Genomic DNA, 14,048 nt, shown 5'->3' on the forward strand with positions numbered 1-14,048 from the left:
ATTGACTAGCCTACGTTCTTCAGCCATTTATGTCTGCAACTCAGGTTAAGTCAAAGAGAAACAAACGATCACATCAAAGTCCAATGCTCCCCTCCTCAAAACACTAACCTTTCTACAGAGGTGCTCACACTGACAGACCAGCCTTCATGCAGAAGACACCCACAGCTCCAGCTCAATGCACTGGGGCTCTTTGGCACACCCTGAAATACACCCCATATTCCTAAAGAACAGCCAAAAAAAAAAAAAAGAAAAGAAAGGAACCGGCTTAGGCAAACTGTGGACGAGCTATCACAAACTTCATGTCAGTGTACAGATGCGTTGCCTTTTTCATCCAGAGATGGCTGCTACATGCTCTGTCAATTATCTCACAGACAGCCATCTCAAAAACTTCAGGATGCCCCCATGCCCCAGAATGTTTTCATCCCCAAGGAGAAGTACGAAGCAGATTTGAAAGTGAGATTTGACCCTCAGACAGCAAAATACCCTCGTTTCTAGGGACACTATCTCACCTGGGCTAACTTAGGTAGAAAATTTGAAGACTCAAGCAGGAAAGAGCCTGGGGGTGACAGGTGAGAAGCTCCAACGCTGCCTGATGGCAAAGAATGCCTTGCAAGTGCCGTGTTTACGGTGCCAGCATCAGTAAAGAACACAGCCTGCCTGCAGATAAGTGGATGGGAGATAGTGGGATACCTCTCCATAAACAGACGTGCAGTTCCACACAGGAGCTACAGGTCCCAGTTTGCAGCTCTCCAGTTTTTACCCTCCACTCCTTCCCATGTGATGTGGGATAAAATATGCAACAGAAACTGAAAGCTTTAAGGAATTCCCTCACAGTTATTTATATATATGTTTAGCACACAAACAAACCCAAAACATGAGAAAAAGTCTTCCCTTCCCTCCTTTGTCAGGTTGCATATGCACACAGCACATTTAAATGCATCATGTATTTGTGTCACAGCGGCAGGGGGACTTAACTATGTTGCTAAATCTCCATATCTTGACCCCTTGCTATGGTGGACATGGGGTGCAGTACTGGTGGATAGGAGGCTGTACTTCAGCTTTTTTCACAGTTCCTCAGCTTTGTATGGGAGAACCAGCCCGCGCACTGCACTAGCACAATTTGATAGGGCTGGGGTGGGAGACATGGGGGAACATGGCAGTGGTGCCACATACCTGCCCAGGGCAGATGGAGCTCAGCACCAGCACGTGGTTTGGGGGTGGGCAAGGAGAGGAAGGGCATGAGTTACTCCCTATAAGAACCATCCTTCATGGCAAGGCTGTGTCTGCTCCTGAGAAAGAAATCCCATTCACATCCATGCTGGAATTCCTGTGTCCTGCCTGCACTCTCCTGTTTCCACTTATGCCTCCCTGAAACATCAATGTAGTGGTGGTGACACCAAGAAAACCTGAAGGGTCAAACTGGCACCTCATTGCAGAGTGTAGTAATGCATTGATCCTGCACCCGTCACATGTTGCACAAACACGTGCTTTTCTGTGAAACAAAGAGCAGCACATTTTGGCTCCCCCTAGGCTCGTGCAGCTCTGGACAAGCTCCCTTCAGAAGATTCAGCATAGGGACTGTTACCAGGAAACATTGATTTTGCTGGCCTCCTACAATAGGCCAGCAGGCTGCTTGGGAAGCCTGCATACCCTGTGCTGTTTCCTCCACACATGCATTTATATGAGGGGCTCTGCTATTGGTGTGCAAGGAACCCTTTCCTGGGACTCCACAGGCAGACGATGGAGCCTGCATGGCCTCCAGGAGCTGGTGGGGTGCCCATCACGACTGGAGACCATCACCTCAGAGGTCCCAGTTTGTTGCCTACCCATTGCACGTTACATTTGCTTTATGAGAGCAGTTGTGTGCAGGCAGCACAAAACACTGCCTGCCTGAAAGAGATCAATAGAGTCCAAGTAATTTCAAAAAATAGAATCAGATGCAATAACCTCTTACATAAGTTGTGGTTAATAATAAACCCAAATTTACTCAAGTCCCAGTGACTCTAGTCCTAGTAGTGACAAGACAGGAGATAACTATGGGAACACGCTGAAATATTTACTGTGATTTGATGAGTTTATCCTTCCTGTGCTAACTTAATAAGGAAAAGACATGTCTGGGGCCTCCCCTCCCTCATATTGTTTGGGATTGTTCAAGATGGTTGTATCAAACATCTGACTTAACAGACTGATTGCAAATGTTCCAGCACAGATTTTTGAAGCATGTTACTAGGAAGTCTAAGATGTAGAGACTTACCAAGGTGGATTCTCAGATATCTTTTTAATTACCTCCTTCTCAAATCAAAAGGTGAAACCCTATTTAAAATAAACAAACAACATTTCCACCGGTTGGATATCAGTTTCCCAACTGGGCTCTTTTAAAATCTATCTTGGCTGCTGTTGTGCTTCTTGATTAGATCAAGCTAGCCTTTATAAACTATGCTTGCTTCTGCCAAACAAAAACCAGCAACCCACAAAAGCAAACTTGCTTGGTCAGGGAATAAACTGAATTTCTGATAAACTACATTATCCATTTGGGGACCCTTTGAACTAAGAAAACATATTTCCCCCCCACCCCCAGCAATTGTAACAAGTGTCTTAAATACCATAATAGAAGCTTACAAAACTACCTGAAAGCAGGCTCAAACCTGCCTGTTCCTCCTTGTCAGGAGGCTTTATTTGAGGAAAGTATTAAATTGATACAGCTATCAGCCATACCTATCCTTTTCTACGATGAAGACAGTAATGTTCTATGGCAGGTTAGAGACAAAAAGATATCCAACTCTTCAATAGCTGTATGACTAAGAACGTGCATTCCAAGGGCAAACAAAGGAAAGGAATTTAAATGCATTGAAATTCAACAGTTTCAGCCTCAGAGATATTAACAAAGAACATGCCCTATGAAGGAATTTACAGGGTCACAACACGGTAAGAATATTCATATTCCTTCTAGACACTGCCAAATGGATTTGCAAGCCTCTTCAAAGCCTAGGTTACAGATTGCTTCAAGTGTTCATGTCTCAGTAACATAGATGCTGGTGCATTAATAGTATCTGTAACCAAGGCAAGTTCTATAGATATGTTTGTTAAAAGCAAAACAAAACATATATTTGTTCACATCAGATCATCTGTTTTTCCTCAATTTGACGACAGAAGTCCAACCCAGATGTTAATTCAAAGAATACTTCAAAAGCAAAATTATTCTCAGAATAATTTTGGAAGAAATGCCTAACACGCACTTTTCAATTACAAGCTGAATTTACTTTAACATCTTTGACAGAGTCCCTATTTTGGCTACTTATGTATTTGCTTTTGTTCTGTGTGCTTAGCAAGACAAATAGTATTTGTGGAAATATAAAATAAAAACATGTGCATTGACATATTTATCACTTTTCCCATACCTTATGAAAGTGTCTAATTTTTAATTACCGGTGATTTGTTTCTTTTAAGCACTAGACTTTTGAACTTTAATAATATTCTAACATATATATATATATATATATTTAAAATGAGAATGTGCGTTGCATGCATGCTGTGGTAATGCCCATCATCTCAAAGGATTGTGGAAGGAGTGTTCAAGTTCAGATCTGAGCAGTAGCATCGCAGCAGACATCCAGCACAGAGCACTGGAGCAGGTATTGCTGGATCACAGCATGACCCTGGATAAGGTATTTGACTGTTCAGCTCCAGTTTCCCAGTTTGTGAAATGGGAATATTAATGTTTAACTACCTAAACAAACCAACTTGTACACATGAATACCAAAAAGGCCATGGTACTTCCACATTAGAAATACAAGTTGCGTACATGGGAGCTCCTTTCACCAAGAATCTGACCTTTCCATTCCCCCCTCCCCCCCAAGCCTCCTGCAAAAAATTGTCTAGAAGAGTGACACAGCATTGACACAAGGGCTCATAGCGAGAATGACTTGGGGATTTAACTTATCAAAGACAAGGTCAAAAGTTAACTTGATCATAATCTACAGGTATGTGTAAGAATAGAGAATAGCTATAACTAGAGGGCTCCATTTCTTAGACAAAAGCAAACAAGCACTAGAAATTCAAATTACACAAGGATACAATCAATGTGCCAGAAGTAACGATCTTCAGATCGAGGCTGAAGAGTAGTTTCTGCAAGATATGCTAGGTTCACTCATAAGTCACTGGGTTACCTGCAGGCATCACTGGCCGAGATCACACATGCTTTCTTTGCAGAGGGTCAGGGTAGTGTACCTTAATGCATTCTTCCAGCCTCAATCTAGAAAATTATTTGTGAACACCACAAATTGAATTAAAGATCTAAGTACATATCCATATCCCAGGGCTCGTAATAAAGCAGGAAAAACCAATACTGAAGAAGTACTATCAGCTAGGACGTGATTAAACTTTCTAGAGAACATTAACATCAACTGAATATAGTTTTAAAAAATTATTATTATTTTGGGTGCATGTGGGAGAAATGGGAAGGCAATTTTTGCAGAAAGGGGCAGTGAGGAATGCAAACAGCAAAGGGTAGCCCCACAGCAGGTATAGGGGAAGAGAGAGGGACAGGCAGTAGAAAGTTATTATGTGTCAAAATCCTCAGGAATGAGAGCAAAGGTTTCACATCAGCTATCTCTCTTCTGGAAATACTCTACTACTTTCACCTGTAAGCAGCCTTTCCCAACTTGAAATCTTTCTGTAAGAATGCACAAGAGCCTGTTTGTTTTCCTCTTGCCCACTCATTTTGAGCAAGGGCAGGTAATCGGCACTCATCAAATTTGAACAGCAGTCTTTTGAACAATTAGTCCAGCTGAAAATAGCTGGTAGTGGAGACAGACTTCTTGGACCCATACCTCATTTGAACAAAGTTTATCAAATCTAGGAATTCAAAGGCCTGCACTATTAGGCTGCTTTTAACCTTCCCCATCATGATTAAGAAGACTCCAGCATCCACAAACAACATCGCTAAGTGATACAGGCAGCTCTTAAAGGGCCAGTGGATGTTAAAGCTGCAGCTCTAGACAGGGATGAATTTGGATATTCTCACCTAGTCTGTTATTCCTTCACATATCCCAGAGCTGCAGCTAACAGCTGTCTTCTGGCTGCAAGCCGACTTCTTCATACAAATAATTAAAAAAATAGCAACCTCACAAAGTAGTGCCTAATTCCCTGGAAATTCTCCCCTCTGGAGTTAGATATCTAAACAGGTTGCCTTTCCATGAAAAAACAAGATATTCATGCTCCAAAATAACCAGGGCTCAAGTAGTGCTCTGTTTGCATACAGAGAATTTAGGTTTAACCCCTCCTCTTCTGCATGATTTAGAATGCAAATACAAAACTATGCTTTCTATCTCCTGGAGACCCAACAGGCTATTGCACCCTTAAGGCATTCTGGAGCAAATGCTGGTGAAGATTGTGATGAAATGATGCACTGCCTTCAGTATTACATTCCAAAATGTTACCTTATTTACTGTAAACATCCATGAACTTCATGCACATGTACTCTTATCTTGCGATTCAAAGGTAGTTGGCTGCAGAGACCAACAGAAACTGAACCACAAATACTACATTCTGTGATTTGTTATTTACTTTCCATCATTTACCACCACTGATCTATACCCAGCTGGCAAGTAGCAAGGGATTTTTTTTTTGTTTGTACAAAACTGCAAATTTGTAGAGTCACAAGCCTTTATGCTGCCAAGTCAACAGTAAATTAGGACAGCTGTATGTAAGCACTATGGCATGTTGCCCATTTACATTTTCAATCCACTCTTTAGATATAAAGAGAATTAATTCAATCTTTTAAAATATTGCAATCATAACACTGCTTGATCAAGAGGTTGGAAATCCTGGTAAGCGATGTGAAAACCTCTGCTGTGCACTAAGTCCCATTAAAAGGTTCTGGGAACTACTTCAGGGGTCACTGATGACACCAAACCTCTTGTCAAAAGTCCTCTCTTTCCAAAGACTTCACAGAAATCAGTAGAACACAGCATTTAAGAGGTACTTAAAATAGCTTTTGGTGGAAGCTGGGCATCTACCAGTCCTTAAGAGACAAATTATTCCCCACTTGTGAATCTCTCAAGTACATGGTATTTGTATTCCTGCCATCAAAGGAAAAAGTCTTTCCTTATTGTGGGAAATACCCATTGACACATGCAATAAGCTAAGATCAGGTGCCTCTGCAGCCTGTTCAGGAGATGCATTTTGGTGGCTCTCAAGCACAACACACACTGCTTTGCTGCTGTAAGCAGACTCTTACACTGTAATTTGACAGCACGTTACTCAGCAGCAATTCCAACTTCTGCAGCCCCTTATCCCTTTTCCTCACTCTTACTCATTTGCTCTGCATTCTCATTCACATTATGCCAGCACATTTGCTCGTACGGTTGTGCATTCAGCCAAATAACAACTGACTCAAGTTAAAAATAGCCTACCAGAAATGTTTAGTTTTAGCATGGGACTATTCATAGTTTGGTCCAACCAGCACAACTCTGCTTGGTGTGTACCAGTAAGCATGTAAAACAGGAACAGAAAGTAAATAGGAGGATTAAGAGAGCTCTCTCTATGAAAGGTGTGTTCAGACTCCTCCCACAGCTTGCACCTTGCCCTCCATCTATATTGCTGCCACCCAACCCGGAACTCTATTGTCTTCCTGGTTGGCTTTTGGCAAAGAGGAGATGTAGATGGTAAGTTCTGGGTTATTAACCTGTCGGTTATATACATCAAGAGCCCTCTTGCTTCCTGTTCAGGAGAAAGCAAAGACTGACCATGCTATGGGAACCTCTATGTCACCCTCAGGGCACCTTGTTCCAACACTGATGCTCCCCCAGCCCCCGTGCCCTCTAACACCACTCCAGTCCTCCTCTTCTGCAGAACCACACAAGTGACAATAAAGATAATCACTATTAAGAGCTCTATACTACCAATTTTGCTCCCTGCTTTACCTCAATTATACATTTTTCATTAGCCAAGCAATGGACATAGGTGAGAAGAGAGGGATAAAGAGGCCCCAGTACAGTAATGCAAGTACATACCGAAATGAAAACTGCAAGTGATAAACTGAAGGTTAAAATATAACAAAAAAAAGAAAAAAGAAAAGAAAAAGATATTGTTCTTGTAGCTCAAATTAAGTACAAACTTCATCCGTTATAGAAAGGTTTCACAATACAAACAAAACCATCCTTCCTCTTAGTCAGAGATACAATCAAGTGACTTGAAATTAAGATTTCAGAAAAAAAAATCCACCCTCAATTGGCATAAGACTCATTAAGAGCAGTTTTAATTTATTTTTTACACTTTTTTTTTGTTGTTGTTCTTTTCAAAAATCAGAAGAGAAACTAGGCTGCCTAAAGGAGAAAGGAAATGGTAAGAGAGAGAATAGACATCAAAATTTGAATAAAAGATGAATCAAGGAAGTATTTCTCAGTCTGCAGTTTGAGATATTTCAGCAGCTGTCCAAGCAACTAAGAAAAAGACAACCCACTAGCATGTTTCTTCTTGCAACAAAGTTGAACAAATATAGCCAATATTCAAAACACAGTCTAGCATCTAGTTTGTATTTAAAATACAATTGTCTGCAGATTTTTCTCCCCTAGGAAATCTGAGAAGCCTCACTTTAGGGAAGTAGAGTGTTTTAAATCTTTTTATTTACAGAGAGACTGAGGGCATGATTATAAAATTCTTCAAGGAATTATCGTGTGCTTCTTCTAGACCTTCAATCTTAAAGACTGTAACAATGGTAAAAATTCAGCAGAGATGTTCCTTGACATTTTGTGAACATTGCTGCCTGAGCCACAGCAATAGCATCCTTTCTTCTAATTGTTTCATGAATACAAGAAAACACATGGAGAATTGATTCTACTGTAATATAAAGCACTGTAAGAAAATGACTGTTTACATGAGCGCAGACCAAGAAAAAGAAATCCGAGTAGCCTTGCCTTTGGGCTTCTCACTTCTCACTTTCTTGTTGCATTTTTGTAGGGGGTTAAATTTGCACAAGATGGAGCAACTCTAATAGTATTTATTCTATATGACCCTGCCTCCGTAAGCTCTCTGAGATCAAGCTATACAAGTGTAAATCCTCTCTCACAGGCTCTAATTTCACAAACGCTTTCGAGGCTGGAATAAGCCAGCACTGCTACTTAGGGAAGTCCTCCCAGCACCATCAGACCAGGTCTCCACGCAGCGCATACAAACGAAGCCAGTACAGGGCAGAGGCAGCAGGAAATGGCTGGACTTTTCTTCCCCTGAACAGTGGTAGTGCCACTGCAACCTATGCCACCTCAAAAGTGCCTGTGAGACCTTAGTCTCAGCCTCCATTTACAGCGGTGTTTATATTGCTTTAATTAATGCATTCTTCCTGCTTCTGACTTGAAGGTTCTCTGTAAACCTAGCAGAAGACACTTTTCAGCAGCAGTATTTAGCAGAATCCCCTGCCACACTGCCCATCCTTCTCCTCCTGCAAGAGGTAGCACTTTCTGGTTGACTCTGCCCTGCCTACTGATGCTAACTCCTGCAAAGCTCTCCTAATGTAACAGGAGGGCTGGCCTCAGCCTGGTGGAAGAGGTGTTAAGAGGTGGGCCTTTCTGTCACTGCCCAGAAAACTGTACAAGTTCCATAGGTCACTTTGACATGTGGTTTCCCACAGGGATTTTCACATCTTTCCAAACACCTATACAGGGAAATTACCTCTAGGAAAAAAAAAAAAAAAAAGAGCAGCTAAATATATATATATATATATACACACATGCACACACAGGGTGAAGAAAAAGAATTGACTGAAGCCAACATACTAGCTTCCCTCTGCTTTCCAGCTAATGGCAGCTCAGGACACCACCCACTGCACCACATTAATAGCAAACGCGCTGGTAGCCAAAAACAAACCAAGAGAGGTTGACAGTAAGAACTGCTTCATTTATACATCCCACCACAGCCTGTCCCACTCCAAGAACCATCCCAGACAATATGAATAATTTCTGTATTCTTTCCACAGGCTCCAGGACAAGGGGCAAAGCCTCCATTGTTCAAGTTAGTACTTAACCACAAGAGACCTCCTGTCTCTTGTTATCAACATCAGGCCAAGTGTTAGTCGTCAGCCAAATTCAATGGTCTTTTCTCCCTTCAGGAGAAATCTAACACAGGTCCCACACCTGCTGAGAGGAGAGTCACAGAGTAACATTAAAAATGTAACTTCCTACCAGAAAAAGAGAAATGTTTGCCATTAAACTAAGGATAAACCATGCACAGATGAAGCTAGCCTGAACCTTCATCCATTAATTATATTTCAGTCCTTCAAAGAGGCAGAGAATTATCAGTAATAGGTAGTTTTTGCACATGGATACTGAAACACAACCCTTCACATACCACTCATCTCTTTGTCCAGCTGCACAAGCATTCCTTAGCCACTGTGCAAGCCTAAAGCACAAAGAAACTTCACGTACAACTCCTTTTTCTAGTCATCTCCACAGTGAGAAAGGGACAAAAATTGGCTGATCTTAAAGTTAGAGGATCCTGCCTCATAGCTTTTGCTCTTCTACTACTGAAACCACACAAAACACCTTGCCAGTATAGATCAGCCTCCAGAACTCACTTAATTTACCAAAATTATAGTACATCAGAAGCAGAGATCAAGGAACAGTTATTGAAACTTTAATATGATGCTGATATTTTGAGGAATGATTTTGTCTCAGTAGCTCCTCTTAGTTTTATTTTTCCTGATAAATATAATCAATAAAAGTTACCCAACATCAACCTACGCATCAACATAGAGTGAAGTGTAATGGTAGTTTCTTCTAGAAATAAAGTAAGAGACTAATGATTATACTCAGTTTATGCTCAAGCGTAGACTTCACACACCAAGTTTTTTTTAGTACCACATAATATTCTTACATTGCATATCAGTAAATTCATTTAATTACATATCAGCAAAGTAGCATGCTTTATTTTTACCATATTCTATTATACCACAGAGCTCACAAAATATAAGGCACCTTGTATCTAGTAACAAACACCAGAAAACTCTTTTTGAGAGGGGGGCAGACTCAGACACAGGCTTGGCATTTGAACACAGTCTAGCGCAACAGAAGCCTGACTGAAACTTTCATCAGCTTCTACAAGAAATAGTTCAGTTACTAATAACCCTGAACCCCCATATTCATATTATTAGAAAATTGCTGGAAACCCTGAGTGCTTACATGCACTATGTAACTGGTAGCAGGAAAATACACACCCCACATGTCAGAGGTTTTCCAAGGGAACAGTAAATTCTCCCAACACCTTTGAAAGTTAAGTCATATTTCACAAGGGACCAATTTTACCAGCCTCTTCACCAAGTATGCACACAGGCAAATGACATTGCCCTTCCCGCCCCTTAAACTAATCCCTTACAACACCACTTCAGAAATCAACTTCACTGCTTAGTATGCTACCTGTATTTCTCCAGCAGCAGCATTGCAAGCCCATCTCAAGAGAGGGATGAAAGAACATCTTCAGACATGACTGCAGGACATGCTCAAGGCCTGCTATGGCTACCACGGCTCTCATCAGCCCCAGCTGCTGGTGCTGGCCTTAGCACAGCTGCTGCTCATGATGTCCTGGCCAGCTCCACATCACTGCTAAATGGCCTGCACCTTTGATGGGAGCAAGGAAGCATACTCTCCCAACATGCTTCTCCAGATATGTTTGGAGGCAAAAACCTCCCAAACCCACGTGTAGCAGGAGCTGCTGCCAAAGCCTTCCAAACGTGAATGAGAGGGTTGAGTAATGTCACCTCCATGTGGAGAACCGAGTCCATGAGTTGGACTCAATGAGCCTTGTGGGTCCCTTCCAACTTGCGACATTCTACGAATAGCTACCAGTAATTAAAAATGCTATGGGAACCACAGCCAGCCCTCGATAGGGAAAAAAATTAACATACGTAAAGATTGAATGAGTAAATCATTTAGTCAGTGTTTGTAAAACAAGGAATGCAACTTTTCCTTAGGGAGGTGGTTGGGGCATAGACTGGAGAGCACAATATGTCCAGGTGATGTGGTAAGCAGGGCATTTGGGGGGAAAATGAAATGCTCAACAAGGAGAAAGGAAATGCAAACTCTTTGGTATTTTTTCTCTGAAAACTCTTCACAATGCAGCTCCCCTCTCCTGTTGTATCTTTATCTCATTAAAAGATCAGCCCTACTCTGCCAAAATCTGATTCCCTTGCCAATTCTTTAACTTCTTCCCAGACTACCTCTTACACAAAGAATCAGCTCTTGCTTTGCAAGCACCACCTTTGATGTCTCTCAGCTCCCTGCTCAAAACTCCCATTCCGTACAATGCACATCAAGCACCGCACTGTGCTCACAGCTGTGACTGCAGCTACTGATTTCCAATCTACCTTTCAAATACAGCTTTTTCATTCCCTCCTCTGCTTCTCTCATCTACCTGTTCACTCTTCATCTTAGATTAGAAATGGATTTTAGGGCAAGAACTATCACGTTAACTAAAAATGTAGACCCCCACACAGTGGGATCCTGAGCTGCTTGGAAATAAGGCTATCATCTGAGAAAACATGTTAATATTTCAAGTGGACAGTGTTACTTTATTGCCCATCAATCATATCTGGGCTTGTTACAGTTTTTCAAATGGGAAGTATGAGTCAAATTCAGCATAGATGTAAAGATTATTCCTCAGAAACAGGTTAGTCATTGAACGGCCATTACAGTATTACAGTTTTCACCAGCATGGCATTCTGTGGGTGTGAAACATCATGGAAACTTCATGCTCAGGGTAGAGAAAGCCAGGAGAGAAAAAAAGCACATGACATAGAAAATTAACCTGAGGCTTTTCCAGGGTGGATCAATCTGTGGGCATTGCATAGACAGAATGGAGGTACCTGGAGCTGGCCTACAGAAGGACGGGTAGATTGCAGTTCATGTAAAGTGCAGATCCTTTGCTGTCTCTGCACATTTAGCACACTACTTCAGAAAGAGAAAGATGTGGCATCTGAAAATGCTTGCTACACGGTCAGACCCTGGAAGGCACTTATACTGATTGCTGAGTGGAAACTCTGAATCATTGCAAAGCAGTCAAATTGATGCTCACTTTGCCACTCCTAATTATCATTGCATAACACACAAAAGAAAGGGATGACAATACATGTTTTTGAAAACATATCACCGTAGCAGATGTCAGCTCTTCTTTTCCATTGTACTTATGCCTATTGTACACCCAACAATGAAATCATCTGTCACTTCAGCTATCCTCAGGAAAGAGAGTTGTATATATTCACACTGACATGTCAAGCAACAAGTAAATTTGATGGATATCAGCAATATTAAAACTTACAATAAGAGGAAAAACTGTGCACTTCTAGATCCTTGTAAAAAAAATCCTTTCTTTTCATAGCTTTCAAATTTCTATTGGCTGAAAGAAAACACAGGAAGGGGAAAATAAAGGCTGGGGGGAAGGGGGGATAGCATAACTAGCAGCACACTGTGGAGAAGACACATGATTAAATCCTAGCTAGATACCTCCAAGTGCTGCACTCCAAATAATACTGTTAAGGGCCTCACTTGTTCAAAAACATAGCTCTCGGGTCTCTAGTAAACGCACTGCACCTCTACGGGTCCCAGCACAGGAATATCACCAATACTCCAAATACAGTGCGGGTGACCTGCACCTGTGAAGCAAGTGTTCACTGGTTCTCACCCTGTCCCAGGCTCCCTCTGCCTTGTGGCAGGAAAGAACGGCTCATACGCTCCAGGGGGGCAAGGCAGGGCAGGGCGAAACAACAAGAGGCTCCAGCCACGCGGAGGTCAGAGGAAGCAGCTGCTGGGCTCTCACCAGCAGCGCAAACTGGCAGAGGGAATAGCACGCATGACCCAACGCCATCAGGAAAAGAGCCACCGGTCACCTAAAAACAATAGGAGACCCAGTGCCAGGGGTCTTCTCACCCTCTCCCAAGCCAGGAGTAAGAGATTAGTGTTTTCCTCATTGAGCAATCTCAAGAGGAAAGGAGAGGTAGCAGAGCACTGACCTTATTCCAGAAGTTGTGGGGAAAAGCAGATGAAAACGTCCCTCTTCTAATGAGCTCAGCAGCTTCTCTGAGGGCCCTGGGGCAAATTTACAGTGCAAATGCGTTAGGACTCGGAGCAATTTTATTTGGGACTTCCTGGTCTCAAAGTCATAAGTTTGAGGAATCACCTGGGTTGATTTACTCCTGTTAAACCCCTAGCAGGAGACTTAATCTGGTGTGCTCTTTATTGCTCTCTGTGTGATACACAGTGCTATCACAGAACAAATTCCCCACAATGTGGTTTTTCATTGGTAATTGCGAGATCAATATGGATTTCTTAATTTAGGGATAAGTTTGCAAGGCCAATTCATCTGTCTTTTTCCACTGTGAAACTCAAACACATTTCTCATTGCTGAAGAATAGCAGAGGACTGATCAGTAGTCACAACAGCTACCGACAAAACCACAAGCATTTGGGGTAATTTTTTCCCCCTGCATACATAGACCTACTCTGAAAAAGATTTCAAAGAGTCAATTACTGTTTGGTCATTAGGCATCTGTGATAGAAGATGACTAAGTGAATCAGTAGTTCCTTTCACTTATAATCACTCATTGTGGGTGTTGGATAGCAGTTGCACAAAAGTGTATGGCTACTTCTATTGCACATGGAAACTAGCTTTCAAAGCAAACCGAGGGACAAATGTGGCTGCCCAGAACACCCATTAGCCTCCCGATCAAATCTCTCTTTGATATCCAAAGTGGTACGTTCCAGCAGCACATGCTAATGACTGCAATACTGTGAAAACTGGCTGGCTCACATGCAGGATTGTAATTTTGGTAAATCTGTTTCCTTTAAAATGCTTATTTTTTGCAGTGAGGGGAGAAAGGGGTTGTGGGAAAGAAAAAGGGAGTGAGGTAGTAAAGCAAGGCAGAACGCCAGCATTTTCTTTCAGTCAGTGTTTGTACCTATTAAAACATTTTGCCAAATCAAAGAGATGAATTACTTCACTGTTTCTGGAGTCTGATGCAACCCTTTTCACTCACTCAGGCTGCAGTCAGCTGGTATCATTTTGCAG

At 41.9% G+C, this 14,048-nt stretch overlaps 1 protein-coding gene across 1 annotated transcript in view; it reads right to left on the bottom strand.

Annotated features, from left to right (window-relative positions):
- EPAS1 (endothelial PAS domain protein 1) overlaps positions 1-10,444 on the bottom strand; it is a 114,368-nt gene extending 103,924 nt beyond the window's left edge. The window contains exon 1 of the mRNA XM_040550879.1: positions 10,407-10,444. Within this exon, the coding sequence (XP_040406813.1) occupies positions 10,407-10,429 (23 nt within the window). The 5' untranslated portion in view covers positions 10,430-10,444. The remainder of the gene's footprint in view (positions 1-10,406) is intronic.
- Between the last annotated feature and the right edge of the window lie 3,604 nt (positions 10,445-14,048).

Source organism: Cygnus olor, chromosome 3, assembly GCF_009769625.2.
Source record: "Cygnus olor isolate bCygOlo1 chromosome 3, bCygOlo1.pri.v2, whole genome shotgun sequence".
Taxonomy (NCBI): Eukaryota; Metazoa; Chordata; class Aves; order Anseriformes; family Anatidae; genus Cygnus; species Cygnus olor.